General features: G+C 50.1%; 5 protein-coding genes across 5 annotated transcripts; 2 read left to right on the top strand and 3 right to left on the bottom strand.

The window, feature by feature from the left end:
* Positions 1-1,386: 1,386 nt before the first annotated feature.
* AtWU_09463 (putative R3H domain protein) lies at positions 1,387-3,339 on the bottom strand (the record flags this gene model as incomplete). Its single annotated transcript, XM_035504569.1, has 3 exons — positions 1,387-2,321; positions 2,387-2,933; positions 2,998-3,339. 3 exons carry the CDS (start codon positions 3,337-3,339, stop codon positions 1,387-1,389), a joined length of 1,824 nt encoding a protein of 607 aa, XP_035360462.1.
* Positions 3,340-12,500: 9,161 nt separating this feature from the next.
* On the bottom strand, positions 12,501-13,153 carry AtWU_09462 (putative GPI anchored protein; the record flags this gene model as incomplete). The annotated part of the gene is made up of 2 exons (XM_035504568.1): positions 12,501-12,784; positions 12,850-13,153. 2 exons carry the CDS (start codon positions 13,151-13,153, stop codon positions 12,501-12,503), a joined length of 588 nt encoding a protein of 195 aa, XP_035360461.1.
* Positions 13,154-14,527: 1,374 nt separating this feature from the next.
* AtWU_09461 (putative aldo-keto reductase (AKR)) lies at positions 14,528-15,563 on the top strand (the record flags this gene model as incomplete). The annotated part of the gene is made up of 2 exons (XM_035504567.1): positions 14,528-14,794; positions 14,877-15,563. 2 exons carry the CDS (start codon positions 14,528-14,530, stop codon positions 15,561-15,563), a joined length of 954 nt encoding a protein of 317 aa, XP_035360460.1.
* A 586-nt stretch (positions 15,564-16,149) lies between these two features.
* AtWU_09460 (Zn(II)2Cys6 transcription factor) lies at positions 16,150-16,539 on the bottom strand (the record flags this gene model as incomplete). Its single annotated transcript, XM_035504566.1, has 1 exon — positions 16,150-16,539. The coding sequence occupies one exon, from the start codon at positions 16,537-16,539 to the stop codon at positions 16,150-16,152; it is 390 nt and encodes a 129-aa protein (XP_035360459.1).
* Positions 16,540-16,808: 269 nt separating this feature from the next.
* Positions 16,809-19,251, top strand: AtWU_09459 (heat shock factor family protein; the record flags this gene model as incomplete). Its single annotated transcript, XM_035504565.1, has 2 exons — positions 16,809-17,275; positions 17,328-19,251. The coding sequence occupies 2 exons, from the start codon at positions 16,809-16,811 to the stop codon at positions 19,249-19,251; spliced, it is 2,391 nt and encodes a 796-aa protein (XP_035360458.1).
* Positions 19,252-19,468: the final 217 nt, after the last annotated feature.

Here is a 19,468-nt window from a genome sequence, read left to right as displayed (position 1 = left end):
TATTGAAACGCTACTTGTCACTAGTAGTAGAACTACTACTAAGTGAACCGAAACACGGATGCGATTGAGCATTGGAAGTGAATGAATGACGTCTCTATACCTAGTACTATAACTATGCTATACTACAGTCTAGTAAGTCCCGAAGCGACCATGATGAAAACAACAACTGAACTGATCAATCAAGCTCTGTGAGGGTCTGAAGGAGAGAAAAGGGAATGGAGAGAGTCAACAATATATATAAATACAGAAAAACAACAGCTAGTAAGTGGAAGGGAGGTATGGCGATCTGAATGGCAAGGTAGATAAGGGAAGAGGGTGATGAGCCCACCTAATGGCAAGGGAAATATAATCCGGCCAGACCGCCGTCGGGAAAAGGGATAAATCACGAGACGTCATCAAGTCGGACAATATTGCAAGAGTTGTCATTTGTCCACCTAGATAGTTGCCCGGGCATTCTCATCCCTAGAAAAATACCCACAGGCAAAACTCTCCCCCTCCAAGAAGCTGCAAAGAATGCAAATATCCGCCCATTCGATTCGCCACTGTATCTCCCCTAACGCACGCCATGCAAGTCATCAAGTTTTTTTGAATTACACCTGCAGGTCAGGGAATTGAAAAATTGTAAAGAGAATGAATGGCCCGTCCTCGGCAACAGTCACATTGCATACGATGTGGTATGCCGACAACGTTCCGTCAATTCCTCCACTCCCACTATCACAGGGGCTCCATAAAAAACACGATTAGAGGAGATGAGAGAACAAAAGCACATTGGACACGTCTGACAGAGAAATAAAAACATTAAATGATGCAAATTGCCCCATATACAAAGTGACAAACAAGTAGATAGAAGGAGATAAGTAAAAGGTTAAATGCAAATGCTGGTGAGTCATTTCTCTTGCCATGGGCACACAAAGACATCCGAATCCCGTTTTGTTGTCGTCCTTCGTAGCCATCCAGGTGTTGATGATTGGTTTTATATTGCTTTCCGCCGACACAATTTGTAGAAGGTAAAAAGTAAGAGTAAAATGAAAAAAAAAAAAGTATAGATAATAAAAATGTTCCTGCATGCAAGGCGCCCGCGTCTCAAATAGTCCACAGCTTTCTTTTTGGGGAGGTCTTTATTTTCCGCGAAACAAGGAGAAAAGCATAAAAAGGTTGCGTTCAAACAGCGTGCCTGCTGGGCTGCCCCAAAATAACGTCTAAACTTGGCTAGATCAGAGAAATATTCTTTTGGTTCTCTCGGTTGAGTGTCATCTCGTCATCCCTCATCGAATCGTAAGCCAATAATCGCAGAACAGGATCAGGCCTCGTGATATAAGAGTCGTATGCATCTTGCGGCAAAGCAATCTAACAAGTTTCGTCGTCTTCGTCTTCCCATCAAAGTGTTTACTCCACAATAATCTCTACACCAGAGCTGGTGCGTAACTCGTCGCTTCCGCGCGATTGGTGTCCGTTCGGGCGTCGGAATCCTGGACCTTTCTCGGGCATCGGGCCTCTCGGCTGCCTAATGGGCATGCGCTCCTGTGACTGACCGTCAAATCCAACTCCGATGGATCGGTTACTACCGATGGGACCAGCGCTAGAGGGCTGACTTTCTGGCTGCTCCCAAGAGAACATACCCCGCAATCTCCTCGGGCTCGCATTCGGCCCACCAATTCCAGTGCCCAGAGAGAGGCTACTAAGGCTGTTCACCAACAGACTGTCGTCGCGCTGCATACCGAGGGAGGAACCGGATGGCGCGGACGTAAGCGTAGGGGTGTTGGAAGTGCCGCTCGTGGCACCATCGTAATGTTGCAGGCGCGCTCCGTTAGACTGCAGCGCTGCAGGGAAGCTGGCAGAAGAGGGGACGGGGGATGGCGTGTAGGAGCGTAGGTCTGCAAACGACTTGGCGGCTCGAAGGTTCTGCGTGTTGCCAAAGTTGCCAGGGGAGTCCAAGACTCCCAGGAAGCCAGCAGAAGGCTGACCGCGCAAAGTGTTAAAATGAGTGGGTCCGTCGTTGCGAGACTCACTGAAATCAATGGTTGCGGCGCGGTTCAGTCCACGGCGCGCTGTCTCCGCCGGTTGGACAGCGGCAGGGATGGACGACAAGGGAGGGCTAACATTGGTGCCAGGAGCGACCTTGAAAACATGCACCTGCCGCTGATCACCTGATCCCCGAGACGCATGGCCTAGGCCCATGTTGTGAGCAAGTGTATGAACGGTGCGGCGCTGGACAGGAGAAAGGTTGGACGGGAACACGAGGGTATCACGCGCCGTATCTTCCTTGAAGAGGAGAAGCTGCGAGTAGTACGAAAGCGTTGTGCTATCGTTGAGGTCGACCTCTGCAGATACGGGGGATGGGTTAGCGACTTGCAGAAAAGAGCACAAGGGTGTCAAAGCCACTTACCCAACTTTTGGCCACGCTGGGAGACGGGGGACGGGGAGGTAGCGGGAAGGTGCGAGGTAAGAGACGACATGGAACTCTGAGTCTGCAGCTGCGAGGTCGCCATGGGGCGATGCTGCTCTTCCAGCTGACCACGACGCTCGCGCTTCTCACGCTCAATCCGCTCCCGCTCCTGCAGCGGCAGCATCTTCTTGTATTCAACCCGCAGTTTCCGACCCTGGAGCTCGAAATGGTTGAGGACCTCGATGACGGTTGCGGTCTCTTCAGCAGAAGTGAAGTTGGCGAAAGCCAATCCCCGGAAGACGCCGTTGTCGAAGTGGTAGTTGAAGGCGTAAGGCAGCGGCAAGTTGAGCTCAGTCATGAGCTGCACCAGCTGCTCCTTCTTCACCGCAAAAGGAATGTTCTTGATGACAATGGCGGTGGGAATCAATTCATCCTCCGCTTCCGACGGACCACCAGAGGCTTCCGGGCGCATCGCGCTGCTTTGGAGGGGACCGGGACCGAGGTTGGAGAAGGCGCTGGGGATGCCAGGCTGCTGATCAAGCCATGTCTACTCGTCAGTCAGCAACGCCAATTCCATCAAATTCATTCCACCCACGCAATTGGATACATACCGTTGGCAAGCCCGCCCTGCCAGTGCGCGAAGTTGTCTTGAGGCTGGTCGAAGCCGACCGAATGCCTCCAAGAGCTTGCGCATTGGCAAAGCCGTTGGGGTTCCAGGTCTGGGAGCCCGCCAGATCGTAGGCATAGGAGTTATTGTGCAGCGACGAGTTCAGGCGCTCCAGCCGACCGGTGTCGTAACGAGCCATGTCGTCATACAGGTTCACGGGCATAGGGCCATACGCGTCAAACTGACGAGAGGGTTGACGGTGCAGCGGCTGCTGGTGGCGTTGGGAGCCAGGAGAACGCGCCGCGGAGTTATCGTGGTACATGTCCTGGGCTTGTTGATAGCTCATGGCGGCGAAAAGATTGCAGAATCCCTAGAAGCAACCAAACCGAGGAATGTGGGCACTGAGATCCACCACACAACAAACCCTTTTCAATAGATCGCAACTGTTGTGTCTGGCGAAACTACTCAAACATAGGAGCGACCGGACAGGCGCTGGACAGTAGCGGAGAGGAGGATGTCAAACCACGCTTGGTTTGGGGATGTTTGCAAGGTCGAGAGGATCGTAGCGAAACAGGGTCAACTTTCCGAAGGGGAGGAGGGAGTGACCGATCGTTGGTTGACTGCGGAGAGGAAAAGCGCGGTGGAAGCGACAAAAACCGAAGAAAAACAAGCAAAATCGCTCACAGCTGCTGAAATAATTCTCTCGTGACTATTGGGTCATCAATGGCCGTCGTATCCTTTAGCATGAAAATGTTAGGAACTATTTTTTCTTTCGTTTTTGCTTTTTTTTTTTTTTATGTTTGTCTTTCGCTTCTCAAGACCCCTAGGGGCATCAGAAGAGGGCAGGCGAGGGAGAACTCGGGAAAAAGAAAATGGGGGTGCGGAAAAAATCGACGTAGCAAGAGAAGGAAGAAAAGGAAAATAAATGGAGCTTTAACACGGGAAGAGGAAGATAAGGGAAAAAAAGGAAAACGAGCTGCCACTACCTGGGAAGGATAAGCAGTGCCCAAGGCTTTTTGATGGCCGAACAAGAGAAAGAGAGAGGGAGGGAGGGAGAGAGGGAGAATTGGGAGGAGTGAGGGGGAAGGGAAGGAAAACGAGGAACGAGCAAGTAGCAGGAGGTGGTCCAGGAGGAAGAGGAACACCAAAGGAATCTCACTCTTTGGCTTGCAGTTGCTGCTTATTGCTGCTGGTTGCTGCTGGGGGGGAAAAGGGAAGGAAAGGGAAAGGGAAAGGCACGCCCGCCAAAACGGCACGCAGAAAGAAAAGCCGGCAACACCGCGACCGCTTAGTCGGGTCCGGTCTGGTCTGGTCTTTTTTTTCTGCTTTTCCGCGAATCCACACCCCGAGGAAGGGAGCAAGAGGGAAAGGAAAACAAAAGAAAATGAAATAAAATAATAAAAAAGGATTGATGGGGATGGCTGAACGCACTCTGCTGCACTGCACTGGATAGATCGTGCGGGAAATGTGATGGAGAGAAAGCAACGAGAGAAGCGCGGCTTGCCCCCAAAGGTCAGGAACACCCGGTCTGACTCCCTAATTCCAACAATAGATGAAACTGTCAGAAAGGATGTTGGAGGTGGTAAGAAAGACAATAGCCAGGGAATGTTAAATAAGGGCCACCCTACCCGAAACGGATGTTGAATGGGTGAGTAGTAGGGGGATATGGGGAGATGGGGGGAAAGAGGATGATCAACACAAATAGAGAGAACTGAAGACTGGTAGAACTTTTGGAAGGGAGGGGGGAACGAGAAACGAAACCACAGAAACCGAACACAACCAGAGAGAGACAGACAGAGACAACCAAGGTGAGAGCGAATGGGATGAAGGGATTCCCGTAATCCAGAGTCAGATGGGGGACGGGACGGCGGACGGGGAAGATCGAAGGTATCCAGTGGGATGTCCTTCGCTAGTGGGCTCTTACTTTTTCTTTTTTTTTTTTTTTTTTTCCTTTTCCCTTTTTTATCCTTCTTCGTCTCTGGTGCTGCTGCAGCTTTTCTTATTTTCCTTCAATTTGTTGTGCTGCTAGCAATTCTTCCCTTTTTTCCTAGTTCTGCTTTTCGTTGCTTTTTGTGTTTGGGTTCGGATCGGTGCTTTTTTTCGATGGTGGTAGAACCTTGATCCTGATATCACCGGGTGATGAAGTCACTAGAAGACGGCCGTCGCTGATCGGAGATGCCTGCGCTTCGTTTGCCCGCCTTGACTCCTCTTTGAGCTATCTATGCCCGTTGCGCGTGTTTTCTGCACAACTCGTTAAGTGGCGGGAGGCAAAAACAAAAAAGGAAGAGGAAAGGGAAAAAAAGGCGAGTCCCGGTAGCGTTGGGAGTGGAAGAAGTGGGAACAAATTCAGAATGGAGAATCTGAGGCTTTGCCCAAAAGGGGAGTGTGATCCTGATTGGTCCAAACACACAGGCAGGTCGAATGAGTCCAACAGGAACAGGGCGAACAATAGAATAGGTGGAGGGTGCGGATGCAGATGCAAGAACAAGAATAAATAATGGAAAATAAGAAAAGATAACAAAAGAAGTGAAAGTGGAAAAAAAGAGAGGAGAACAAAAAGCAATGCTAACTATTTGTCCAACCAAAAAAGCAGGAAGGTGGATCACCAGATGAAAGAAGAGAAATCAATGGTGGTTAGTAAAATAGTTAGCAAGAAGCTGAAAAGTGCACCCTTTGGTCAGAGTCTCGTAGGAGATTGATTGATTCAGGTTGCTTGATGGTTCTTGTTCTTTTGGATGCTGTGCATACAGAGGGGGACGGATGATATGACTCTTGGATAGGCAGCTGGTACTTGCCATGTACTTAAGTACCTCTACCGACAGTAGAGTGGCTGCCAGGTACCTATTCAGTATTAGTAGCAAGAATGGGGTACCTTTTCCTCTCTTCTTCCTCCCTCCGGCTGCACCGCCCATCCGGTACCTTCCTCGAGCACTAATTTACCATCTATCATTTCCCTTCGTTCTAACTAGCAGTATTACAGCCGTATTTTCCCCGTTCTCCGTTCCCCCCCTCCCTTTGCGATTTCCCCCCCTGGACCCTCTGGTATCGCTGGTTGCTAGAGAGAATGGAAGTACGGAGGTCCAGCTAATAGAAAATTGACTCAAAGGATACTTTTCCTCCATCACCTTCCTCCCTGCTTGCTTGCCTTGATCTGAAAATAACATCACACACCCCCTGATCTAGAGCAATTATCATTATTTCATCATCATCATGTGCACTTCTCTATTTTTCCCTTCCTTTGGGGCGTTCTCTTTGTTCCAATTCTTTCGCCTCCTCCCCTGTCATCCCCAGGTTTGTTGATCCCATTAATAAATCATCTCCTCTGGTGATTACCTCCTCCGCGTCATCGTCAACCCCTTCTCCGTAGCCAAGCCATATCACGGACGGTATGGTCCGTTCCCCCTGTCGCAATGTTTCAGACTCTCCGTCAACGTGTCTCTCCGTCCCTGAGAATCGATACCGGAGCACTCAGGACACCTCCCCCCGCCTCCAATTCCCTCCTCCTCCTCCTCCTCCTCCTCCCCCTCTTGCCACTTCCGGCAGCACGGGCTACCTTACCTACTGGACTCCTTCAGGAGCAGGTCTACTACTACTAGGAAAGTTAGAGTGAGCGGAGGTCTGTCATCACGCATGACGCACCAGTTCGAAGATCGCATCCTCTTTTCGTTGTCGGATGTTTTCCGGACAATCGCAGGCCATCCTCTGCCTCTTGGCTTCCTTCTGGATCGAAACCCCATCTAGTCCACGAAAACGACTGTGCTGAGTGGTCCCGAAAGGTTCCTGACTGATGGTTCCTATCCGGGAAAGCTGCAAGCCTCCAACGCGTCCCTACTCCCTAGGGCCAGACTATGGTGGATTCGGGATCCGCCTGGAGTGGGTAACGGATGCCCTATAGCTTCATCACCTCTCCGAATAGGGGAAGCTCCCGTATTCACGAGCTCTTGCAGCTTTCCCGTTTGTCCGTTGGCCGATGTGCAACTGTTATGCTACCTCGATTTTCTATATGAAAGATTTCTCTCCAAGCAACCACTATCTACCACCATCTGGAGAACACCAACCTGATACCCATCAGGCATTCCATGGAGGAGGATGATGGCCGGCTAACCCCCTACGCTGGCCGGGAGATCATACCTGTCACTCGGAATTTAGCAGACCCCTGATGAGCGGTTAGCGGTGCTCCCGTCCAGTTTTCTTCCCTTCCCTGCAGCCGTCATTTCGAGGCAGGTACGGAAATGCTGTTAAGATTACCCCGTGCTATAATTATCGTCTGGACATGACATTCCCATCATTTCCCCTCTATTTACTTGACACGCAAGTCTTGAATGCATTCCATGGCTCCCGTTATACGACGGGACCTAGAAATACCTAAAAGTTTCTCCCTATCCATTTCGGGGAAATTGATACTTACCATACAGGATTTAGGTAGGTAATTTTTGTCCCCTGACTCTTCTTCGACTCGCCTCCCTCAGGGCATCGAGACCAAGCCTAGTGACCCATCACCTTCCACGAATAATCGAGAATGCAATTGCCGCAATAGTAGTACAAAAGTGGCGAGGTCATTTTCGCGGATCCGCAAGGCCTCGGTGTTTGGCTTACTACAGAGTACTATGGCCACTACTCCTATGGGGGGTAACTGGACCCAATATTGGCGGTTTGGGATTAACACCCCGAGCTAGAACCCGCTAGAGTGTCACCAGAACCTGTTGACTGGAGACGTCAGATTACCATGCGCTCTTCTTGAGCAAGCTCCCGAGATGGGATGTTGTCCGCCCGATATTGCTATGGAGAGAGGCCCGCTGCATCTGGCGCCTCCCACGCAGGCTAACAGCAGGCCGGTAACCGTAAGCCATCGGAGGGATCGAGATGACGATGAAATTCCAGCACGTACGTATTCGGTTTCGGTACTTGTACCTGATGGGGGCGCCCTAAGGGTAATTTATGAGGCCGACTGGGCCAGTCCCCGTCGCATAGCCTACCGGGGAGTTCTGGGGGCGATCCCGGCGCGAGCTAAACTCCCAAGCGTTTCTATAGAACATTCTTAGTCCGTTCCCAAGTCCACCGAGAGCGATTCTATTCACCTTCCAGGCAAATTGGACTGGAGCCCGCTAGGCACCACGAGCCGGCCTAGTGCGCAGTCGATCTTGCTGATTGGAAGCTTCGATTTTAAATAAGTGTAACGATGGTGTGATTCGCTCCGTGACCGGTGCCGATAGGGGGAGCAGCCCGCTCCGGGCCATCTCGACCGCTTTACGTGATCCTTTTCGTCGGAATCGCCAGGGAATTGGTTAGGGAGTGAGTAGGTGAGAGGGAGGGGCAGAGGTCCAGTATGTACACAGTAGGTCAAGTACATGCTGCCATTGTTGTTATTGCAGGCGGTGCAGAAAGTGAGTGGGTGGAAAGCAAGCGAGTGGTCCGCTCTGACAAATCCGATCAACAGACCGCAGGTGTGGGTTTGGCTTCCTGCCCACCACAAGTGTTGCGCCTGAAAAAGTAGCTCACTGGTGTTACTGATTACTGTACAGGAAAAGTTTCGGATCATCGAAGACTATTCAATGTGCAGTGTAATTCCGGCCACTCAGAATGGTTGTTCGATGCTTATAATTAGCACCAGGCACACTCTGAAAGCGCTACGGAGAATAGTCTCAAGAGTTAACCGGCGACGACTGCCTCACCCTCATGAATCAATAGTCAGGGCACCAAGGGTATCTACCCAATCTTAAGAGAGTAAAACGCCAGTGCGGCAGTGCTGCATCATGATTTTCTGTGGCAATGGTGCGAACAATGAAAATCAAGAAAAGCACGACTAACACATTTGAATGCCTCATATTTCGTTGCCAGGAAGCGCTGATCATCGAAAAGCACTCCTTTTTTTCTGCCAAGTTACAATTGTTTACTGACTGCCCAAGTATTCGGCGACTGACTGACGGATGGACATGATTTGACCAAACAGAGCTGCCAATCCATTCATCCGAGACATTTTGCCCTTTTCAGCAGGCAAGTCAGATCACTATCCATTTCTTGCAGGTCAGGGCCACTGCTGCCCACTGTGGGCTATGCAATATTTCTTGTATGCTTTGCAGCGGCGAGACCTGTCCATGCCACCAAGCAGTATGGAAGAAAGAACCAAAAATAATAATTACTATTCCACCATGACAATAAATATTGCTACCCAATCTTTCAAAATCTCCTACTTAGTGTTCTGGGTTTTATTCCGAGCCTCCGAAGTTGCTTTTTATGTTCATTTTTTATGGACCTGAGCAAAACGAAGGGGAGGCGTTTTAAGTACAGAGTCTAGTCTAGTCTAGTCCAAGTTGATCTATTTCATCCTGGGCACCGGCTACCGGGCCTAATGCAATGCAAGCGCCGCGCCGCCATGTAAGCCACCTGATCCATCTGGGTTTGTTGCCACAGGAATCGCAAGCGAGACTTCGGAAAATGAAACAGCTGAAACTGTGCTTCGTTTTGCTTGTAGTTCTGATACTGACAGGGAGAAGAATGGAGGGTTTAGAAGTTTTATCCAAAGATGAGAGATGAAGGTAGTAGTAGTAAATACTACACATAAATTCGACAGACAGATAAACCCAAAACCAACAAACTCATATAAAGAGTCCTCCATCACAGACCAAGTAGGTAAATCAAAACGAAGAAATTCTTCCTCCCCTTGACTACCTCATCCATCACTCACTCACTCATCCGTGCACTACAGTAAATCTCATGTAAGGGTTCAACTCCGAATTATCGGAATTTCTTTCCTTCCCCTTCCCCTTCCCTTTTTTTTCCTTCGTTCGCCCTGCACTGCACTGCCTGAGTTCTACTACTCCCGTAATTCGTTCAGCGCTGCAGATTCTTTGCATGTTGCAGGAAACTAAGTACTTGAGTCTCTAACTAAAACCTACCGATCAGCGGATTGGTGGGCTGCTTTTTTATTCGATTTTTTGCTTTCTCATTTATCCGATGGGATAATTGTTCAAAGGAATGCGCAGTAAGATTTTGGTGGTTAATTAATAGTTAAGTATCGCTTCGCTTAAGTATTGTTTACATAATTGATTAATTTATATCTTGTGTTTGGAGTGGTGGCTTAAAGTTGGGACATAGTTGCTGGTACAGTAGTTGTGGACACATTCACAGTATTGTGGTTAAGTGAGTATTCGTGGCATTTACCTATTCCCAAGATAAGTAATCCTTACCGGTTGGGCGGTGCAAGTTGCGGGTGTGTGTGGGCTTTAGGCAGAATGCGTGTGCTTTGTTTGTTGCCTACAACCTATTAAGGATGGATTTGGTTAATTGTGGCTGTGATGTGTGGCTTGTATCTATTATGGAAATTAGGTGGCTTTTGGAGTGTGGCTGGCGTGCTCTCACTCCTTGTTTTGCCAGTCGAATGTTTATTGAGGAGGAAGTGGTGGTGGGCTTATCTGTGCTTAGCCCGTGTCTCTGATAGGAGTTTAAAGTAATTTCGTTTTTCAAGCAAGGAGACAGACAGGCATGAGGGTCTGGTGCACGTTATGCTGGGTTGGTGGTGGTTACCTACTTAGTCGTGACAGGTTCTTCAGGCACTGTATTTGGATTGTGTGTGACATGAGGATGATGGTAGGTAGTACGATATAGTATAATCGGGGATATATTTTGATGTTTGAATCATGTCCAATGGTGTTTGGAGATGATAGTATATCGCTCGCTGTGCTTCTGTCTCACTTTTGATTGTATGATGGCCTTCGGACTCAATTATACGTTGGACTCGGACACAACTCTTACTCCACACAAAGACAAGGAACACTGCGGAATCATGATTTGTTCTTTCTGAATAATTTTGTATTGTTCAAGTGGGCATCGTGATTATAGGATTAAGCACGATGAAATCATGCCAGCTGATAGCAGCGACATTCCTCCTAAATGGGTCGCCTTCTCAAGCAGTGCAGAAAAGTAAGTACAGTGATGGAATCATACCTTTCACACTTGGGAATCTCAGTGTCTCCCATCAAGGTTAATGATAAAGAATAAATTCATTAGGATTTTGCCTACAATAGAAAGGATCTGTAGAACACTTTGTGAAACACTATATAAACTGTCACACTGGTACATAGTAAACATGTGAAAGCTAGCTCTTTTCCGGCTCACCAGAGAAATTGACACGTTTATATTCCTGATTACACACTTTCATGACCCTTATGTCCTTATTTGTACAATTGACTTCAATATATGCTCCGCTCCGCGTCTGTTGAAACTCTGTAGTTGTGTACCTCAATCAATTGAGTATGAATGGAGTTCAAATACGCTTTGTGACATGGGCTAGTGCGAAGGCGTCTATCCCCGATAATTAAAGAAAGTACCTTGTACTCGGAGTGTCACAGGCCAATGAGCAGAGTTTAAGATTGTCAGTGGCGGAACATAAAGTTTTAGAAAAGTCTCTACTCGTCTCTTTGTCTAGGGGTACTGTTGTCTCTTGCTATGATTCGTTGTCGGCTTAACCGGTCTTGTGGGCTATGATCTTGCATTGTATTTTCGCTTCTTTGTCGCTGCTATGTTAACAGGCGTCTCTCAAATTCCACAGTAATTAGACCATCATTAGCTTTGACCCACGCATGTTGAGCAAGTCCAACTTCACAACTGAGTACTCGATGTCTATCCATACTAGCGGAAAGGAACCATGATACTTAGCCACCTAGCCACATCAGGTGCATCGAGGGGATCCGTACGACATTGTTGACATTATTTTCTCGGACTGCCTCACATTGGGTGTTCAAAATTCTTGCAGGAGATAAAGACACAGAACTAGAGTAATCATTTGATTTTATTTGTGCATGGCTGGACTATCAGCTATTGAAGTGTGGGTGTTCAACCATGTGCGCGCTTATGAGAACTGCGAGGAATTTGTTTGGCTAAGACGCATGAGAGAGTCCATGCTACTACCCTAAATAATAATGTACATCGCATTAAGATATATTGTATTATCTATGCAGAATGAGGTCGGTGACATCTTGCAGTATTAGTATGTCTTATATGCCGGTACTTAGCAATAACGGACGGCATATATATATTTACCGAAGAGCCTCGTCATGTCTCAGAACCCGGCCCTAAAGGCCATACTATCTTAATAACTCAAAGTCTTAGCAGTCATAGACATTGATCTGACTGCAAAGCAGAATTATGTTCTCACAATGGACTAATTGGGGGCGTATTCCGAATCTGACTCGATAATGAAAGGATGATAAGATCTTATCACTGATTGTTGTGCATATACAGCTATCCACATGCACACCACAAAGAAGCAAGACCAAAGCGCAGAATCATGTATTACTTCTGTAAGGAACGTCCTATACCTATCCATCAAATATAGCACCCCTTATATCATCCTCCACCCTCAGCTATCACAAACATCACCCCAAGATAGAATATCAGATAACCAACGGAGGTATCCTAGAGATGTTAAAATCTCATCTCATCAATATAAAACTCATTTCTCATGACCATGATCCTCCATGCATTTCCTCAATCAATAATCCATCCATCTCAAACCATACCCAAATACCCCATACCCATGGCCAACATCACCGCCACAGACGAGAGCCCGGGAACGCTCACTCCAACAGCCCCATTAACATCACCAGTAGAAGACGCGGCAGCAGCAGAACCACCGGTCGAAGCCGCAGAGCCAGTACCACTAGCCCCAGCACCAGAGCCAGTAGCGGTAGCAGTAGCACTCGTGCTGTTCACAGACTGAAGGGCAGAAGTAGCGGCCGCTGCGTTCCAGGTTGTCGTGGACAGAGAGCAGGAGGTGAGGATGTCGTAGGCGTCTGTTATAGTTAGCACATCATTCTTTCATTTCTATACAAAACTTGTATTAGAATGGCAAACCTACCATTATCATGCGCATCATGGTCGTCGTCATGGTCATGCTCTCTGCGATAATTGGCAATGCAGGCCTCGCACAATGGCAGAAGAGTAGGTGCCTCGGCCCAGTTGCAGATGCAGTTGAGCTCGGCGCGGTCGTTGTCGTCGTACCGGTGGTCGCAGCCCTGGGTTATGCCTACGACGGGACCGCAGACGGACCAGCACCGGTCGGGGACATCGTCAGAGTCGAGGTCGTTGTCGGCGCGGACGAGAGGAGTAAAGAGGAGGGTGGTGGTGATGGAGAGGAGGGCTGGGATGAGGTGGAAGTGCATTTTCGATTGCTTTTGCTTTTGCTTTTGCTTTTGCTGCTGTTTGTGGTGTTGTTCCTGTGGTGGCGATTGGGAGGCTTTAGAGACAAGGCCGCGTTAAGTAGTAGGGATGATTGAAATGTGATGATGGTTTGTTCTCGAAGGAATTGATGTTGATGATGATATATCGATGTTGGATGGATATTGCTTCTTATTTATACCTTGTTTCTCTGTATACCACTACCTACTTTGTTTCTATATTTGTTTTTTTCTGTACTACTAGTCGGGGTAGGTGACATGCTGCTAGGAGAAGAATCATATGCACAACAACTCCTCAATGCAATATCGGAAACAACTGTCCTCCCTACATTCGTGAGGTCTTCCCACCCCCAGCTTGCCTGATTCGGCACGAGAGATAGGTGGAAGTAAGGATCAGTAGCTCGGGTATATGCACTTCGGTCATGCCAAGCTGCGGGAGGACCCTGATCATCTCTGATAACACCAATCTGGGAGATGAGAACGAAGTTGCCTGGAAGTTAGTCTGAATTTGGTGTTGCTGAATGGCTGTATAGTTTGATAGTGTCAGGGCACCGCCACGGTGGGGTAGCCCGATATGCCGTTGCAGTTGGAGTCCCTGAGTGTGGGTCGCGATAGTTCAATAGTAGGCGAGTTGTGGAGTGGGTTGATTGATTGATCGGAATGATTCCCGGGGTTACATGGAATGTTGTTGGGGGCTGCTGGTGTAGTGCTGTTTTTGCATAGAGTCAAGGGAGGTTTCTACTGCAGTCAAGTATGGGATAAAGGTATGATGTCATCTGTGACACTGTCACTCGGGGCTCTTCTGGAACCAACGAGGAACTCATCTGCCGGAGTTATCCATCAGCTGGCATGACACTGCATGGAAATTTGTCTCGAATGAAATGGTTCAATGCTCAAATTTGGGGAAAGCCCAGGTACACAGTACAAGAAGCTATTCCTTCTCCACCCGCGGGTGAAGTTCTAGCATCGGATGGATGCACTGCCTCCCCGCTATATTTAGTTCCTGCACAGGTTATAGAAACATCACACCTGCATCTGCCACTTAAAGCTCGGATAATGATGCTGCCTGTGTGCAAATGTGAGGGACCGGAACAAAGCTGCTACCACTAGTCAATCTTTGCTGCAGGCCACCGCTATCACACACACCCAGATACCTATGGTTGCAAAGTCTTGTCGATATCAACACAGCAGGTCCCTATGAGTTAGGTCATCATGAAGTCAGGTGCTCGCACCTTGGATAACCCGGTCGGAGTTAACCGCTACTTTCTTCCTGCATCCGCTCATCCGCAGGCATCATGACAAGGCATCTCGGCTACAACCCTGCATATCATCCAAGCCATTGAATTGATCGACCTCACTATGGCTCGCGCTGCAATAACCAAACTCTCCTGGGAAAGTCACGTCCTCCGTCCCGTGCAAAACGCACCTCCCGCCATCATTCCCACATTAATCTACGGTACCGCTTGGAAGAAAGACCAGACCGCCGATTTGGTACACCAGGCGCTCGGGGCTGGTTTCCGCGCCGTGGACACTGCTGCCCAACCCAAGCATTATCGCGAGGACTTGGTCGGGGAAGGCATACGCAGGGCCCTCCAGGACGGCTACGTCCGACGAGAAGATCTTCATGTAAGTGGTCAATCCACAGCAAAACCCAAAATTAGAAATTTTCCATTGCATTTCGTGTCTGCCTGTTGCTAATTCATGCCAGGTCCAAACCAAATTCACGTCCGTCAATGGCCAGAGTCCGGATAATATGCCGTATGACCCCAAGGCCTCGGTGACTGATCAGGTCCATGCGTCTATCAAGTCGTCGCTGCATAATCTCCGGCCCTCAGGCACGGCAGATAGTGTGAACGACGCATACATTGACATGCTCATTCTGCATTCACCGCTGCCGACGATGTCTCAGACATTGGAGGCTTGGTCCGCGGTTGAGAGCTATGTTCCTCACCAGATACGTAGCCTGGGTATATCCAACACGACTCTGTCCATCTTGAAGGAGCTGTTTGGCCAAGCAAGGGTAAAGCCTGCTGTGGTTCAGAACCGATTCTATGCCGACACGCAATACGATGTTCCCTTGAGGGCCTTTTGCCGGGAGAACCAAATCATTTACCAGAGCTTCTGGACGCTATCGGCAAATCCAGAATTAATTCGCTCGGATGCTGTTCAGCTGCTTGCCCACGAAGCAGATATCTCGCCAGCTGCAGCACTTTACTGTCTTGTTCTAGGACTGGGACACACTACGGTGTTGGACGGCACAACCAAGCGCCATCATATGGAGGAAGACTTGGCTGCCCTGCAGAAGATCGAGCGGTTTACGGAGGATCAGCCAGACCTGTGGCAGAGAATACTGAAACGCTTCCGGCAGTTAACTGGTGACCAGATGGTGGAATAGACTGATTCTCTTGATGGTGAAGTCTTTGATTGCTTTCATCCTGTACATCTGTGCTTGGCTTTCTGCAGCCCCTAGATGTTTGGCTAGGGAAAAATTTGAAGCGTCAGAAATCCATAGAAGCATCGTGAAACCTCTGGAAGGAAAACAGGCTTTGGATCAGGCCGTCCGAAGAAATGGGCCAAGTCGATGCCGCAAAGATTAGCGGGTGGTGATTGGACAATGGGGCAGTGGGGAGCTTGCCGTCCCGAAGGGAGCCAACCTCACTAGCAAGTACTTAGTAGAGGTCATAACAGTAGCGTGGTCAGCAGCAATGGTTGCCGTTGACGATGGTTGCTGTCCGTAAGTGAGAACAAAGCCTTTGACGCCCAGGAGGGATATTGGAGTGAATAACAACGGAAAACTGCGAATCGCGACTGAGACGCCCTCGTCCACGTGCCGTACGCTGAGTCAGCCATTGGCCAATCACGACTCACCGCCGAGGTTTGAGATCATCACCGCCCGCCAAGCATCTCGAGTTCCCGAGTTTGCTGGCGGTGACCAGACGCCGTTGCCTGTCCTGAGCCCCCTCAGATCCAACTCCATCGCTTCATCCCGTTCTCCGTCGCGCCCATTCTTCTTCACCTCCCGTGGTGGAAGGCTTTGTTTCTTCTGCGCTTTGTGCCTGCCTTTGTTGCGCCGGCTCGGTTGTATCTCTCAACCCACCTTCGGCCCCAGAGCCTTCCCGTGTTAAATAGGCTCTGTCGATTCTCCATCGCCAGCCTGATTCACTCAAGTAATTCGGATTCAGCGACTGCATCGCATTCAGACGCATATTTTCGGTCCGATATAGAATTTCCGTCTTCGCAGATTGCCTGACGCCCGCCTTACATTCGATTCTTGCTACTACGCCTAGCGTCTGCGGCGGCGCCGTCGCGTCTCCGCCATTGACACTTGCGCCTGCAGTCCCACGCTCTCTCCGCTGCTGAGCGCTCTTCATCCTTCTGAGTGCCATCGCCCTGGACATCTCTGAAAATCACGACGTTGATGACAAGTTCCCCTCCTCATTTTCGGATTGCCCGTGCCAACTAAGGCCTTCCGCTCACCCCGCCATTTACCCGACCGACTAAGTACTTCTCTCGTCTCTCGCCCAATCGCCGTTATTCTTCCTTCCCTCCTAGTGGACGACCCTAGGCCATCGTATACGCGACTTTACTCGCCCCTTAGAACGTCTTTGCTCTTTACCGACCGTTGGTTTTATCGCCTGTGATGAGTCCTCAAGGAATTACCCGCAAGAGACCTGCGCCTGGCACATCCCCGATCGTCCATCCTCAGCTGGGCCCATTATCCAATTACCCTCAGAACCCCGGAAACCAACTCTCCAACGACCAGTTTCTGCAATGGGGTCAGACATCCTCGAACGTGTCCAGTCCCTCCTTCCCTGATTCCAACCCCTACAGCGCTGCTGCCTACACATCCAGCCCGGACGTGCCTGCGGCCAACGTTACTGCTGCTGCTCCGGGGCAGCTTGCGCGTCGTCAAACCCCAACTCAACTGGTGAATCGCGGTCGAGGATATGAACAAACACCACCGTTCTCCGATCATAGTACTGGGACTGGAGAAAATGGGGGATGGGGGGAGAGTCTGGAGGACCTATACAAGCGCGCGATGGTTGCGAAGAGGGAGGCGCAGGCCAAGCGGAAGCAGATCCCTCCATTTGTGCAAAAGCTGAGCAGGTAGGTCGACCGACTGACAGGAACGAATGAACGAATACTAACTGCAGTGTAGTTTTCTGGACGAGTCGAAGAACACTGAACTTATCCGATGGTCTGATGATGGAAACTCTTTCATCGTGATGGATGAAGATGAGTTTGCGAAGACCCTCATTCCGGAGCTGTTCAAACACAACAACTACGCCTCTTTCGTTCGCCAGCTGAACATGTACGGCTTTCACAAGAAGGTTGGGCTGTCGGACAATTCGATGCGTGCTAGCGAGCGGAAGAACAAGAGCCCGAGCGAATACGCCAACCCCTACTTCAAGCGCGGGCATCCTGACCTGCTATGGTTGATTCAGAAGCCCAAGAACACGGCGGGCCAGGGTAGCAAGTCTGGGAAAGCAAACGTGCGTGTGAAGACCGAGGAAGCGGAGGACCAGGACCACGACGACTACGGGGATGATGGCATTGGATCTCGAGATGATCGTGCGCGCAACCGCCAATTGTCCCTCATCACGAACAATGTCATGCCCAAAGACCAACTGGCAGGCGTGTATCGAGAATTGCAAGCTATTCGGCAGCAACAACAGATCATTTCCAACACCATCAGCAAACTACGGCGCGAGCACGAGCAACTGTACGCGCAGGCGGCCAACTTCCAGGAGCAGCATACGCGGCACGAGAACTCGATAAATGCCATCCTCACTTTCCTAGCAACTGTCTACAACCGCAGTCTGCAAGGGCAGGAGGGACCGCAGAATTTGGCGAACTCGTTCGCGGGAGCTATTTCCCAAGACCAAGGCAACGTTGTCGACATGGGGGACGAGTATACGCTGAGCACCTTAGGTGCGTCCAATCTGAATAGCCCTGGTGGACAACGGTCAATGAAGAAGCAACCCCTCTTGCTGAAAGCCCCCCCGGGGGCTGACCGGCAGAGCCGTGCGACAACATTGTCCCCTGCTGCCACCGCCTATGACCGCTCACAACCACGTGGCCATGGCCGGCAGCCGAGTGCGTCGCAACCCGGCCATGTCGAGGAGGTGTTTGACACGAGCCCGCGGCAAAAGGAGGCGGCGGTGCCAGCGAATCAACAGTTCCCACAACGGGATATTATGTCTGTGATTCAGAACTCCAATGCGCGCAACGGCATGCCAACGACGTTCGCCGACTTCCCTAATGTGCTGTCATCCCTTGAAACATCCGGAGGAAACTCGCCACTCACCCCCAACCAGCGTGCAGATATGCTCCGTCTGATGGCCAACGAGAGCAATTCCAGCGGCACCAGCCCGCCGGTGTCTCAGAACAACGCGCTGATGACCCCGACGCCACCGCCGATGCCACACAACTACTCGGGGCGACTGGCCAATACCCGTGCGGAGATCGACAACCTGGTGAAGATGCAAGCGGAGCAAGACCGTTCTGTGCAGAACCTGACCAACCTGCTTCAACCCTTGAGCCCTACGGGCACCATCCCTGGCATTGGCACTGACGGCAGCGTCCCCCCTCCCCCACTAAACCTCGATGAGATCTTCACCAACGACTACTTCACGGACATTGGAGACCTCGAACATAATAAAAACAGCTTAGATTTCGGCGACTCGTCGCACTCGGTACCGGTCACAACATCAGCCGACCCAACGGCGACGACCGGTCCCGAGGACGGCGTGATCAAAGATGCCACCGAGCTGTTTGATTTCGACCAGATCCCAGCAGAGGGTGATATCTTCAGCGGAGCCAACCCGCAGTCGACGGCCGGGTACTACAACGGATATGACGGCAGCGGTTATGGAACCAACGCAATGAGCTCAGGAGTCGGCGCGGATGCGCAAATCCCCATCAACCACGAGACAAATCGCATCGAGGCACTTCCAGACAGCGAGAGCACCAGCCCGGCCAACACGGTGGATGATGGCTTGCAGTATGGCGGGTCCGAAACTAACGATTCTCAGGGAGGTAAGGGCAATGGCGGCGGCGCGAAGCGGCGCAAGAAGGCTTGATTTTTTATTATTTTCATTCTGCTTGATGACATTACTAACGGGGCTGTGTGTCTGCGGAAGGCAATATCAAGAGCCAACCTTGGAACTACGAATACGAATAAAAGCTTAAACTTTACATTTGCCTTGCCTTTTCTCAAATGAGGTATATCGCTGCATATAATCCCCCATACCCATACCTATACCCATGCCTACCTACACCTTACCATATGATGAACTC

The sequence above is a fragment of the Aspergillus tubingensis genome (genome assembly GCF_013340325.1).
Source record: "Aspergillus tubingensis WU-2223L DNA, scaffold_11, whole genome shotgun sequence".
In the NCBI taxonomy this organism is placed as follows: Eukaryota; Fungi; Ascomycota; class Eurotiomycetes; order Eurotiales; family Aspergillaceae; genus Aspergillus; species Aspergillus tubingensis.
Note: the sequence above shows the minus strand (reverse complement) of the source record. Positions and strands in the feature narration are given on the sequence as shown.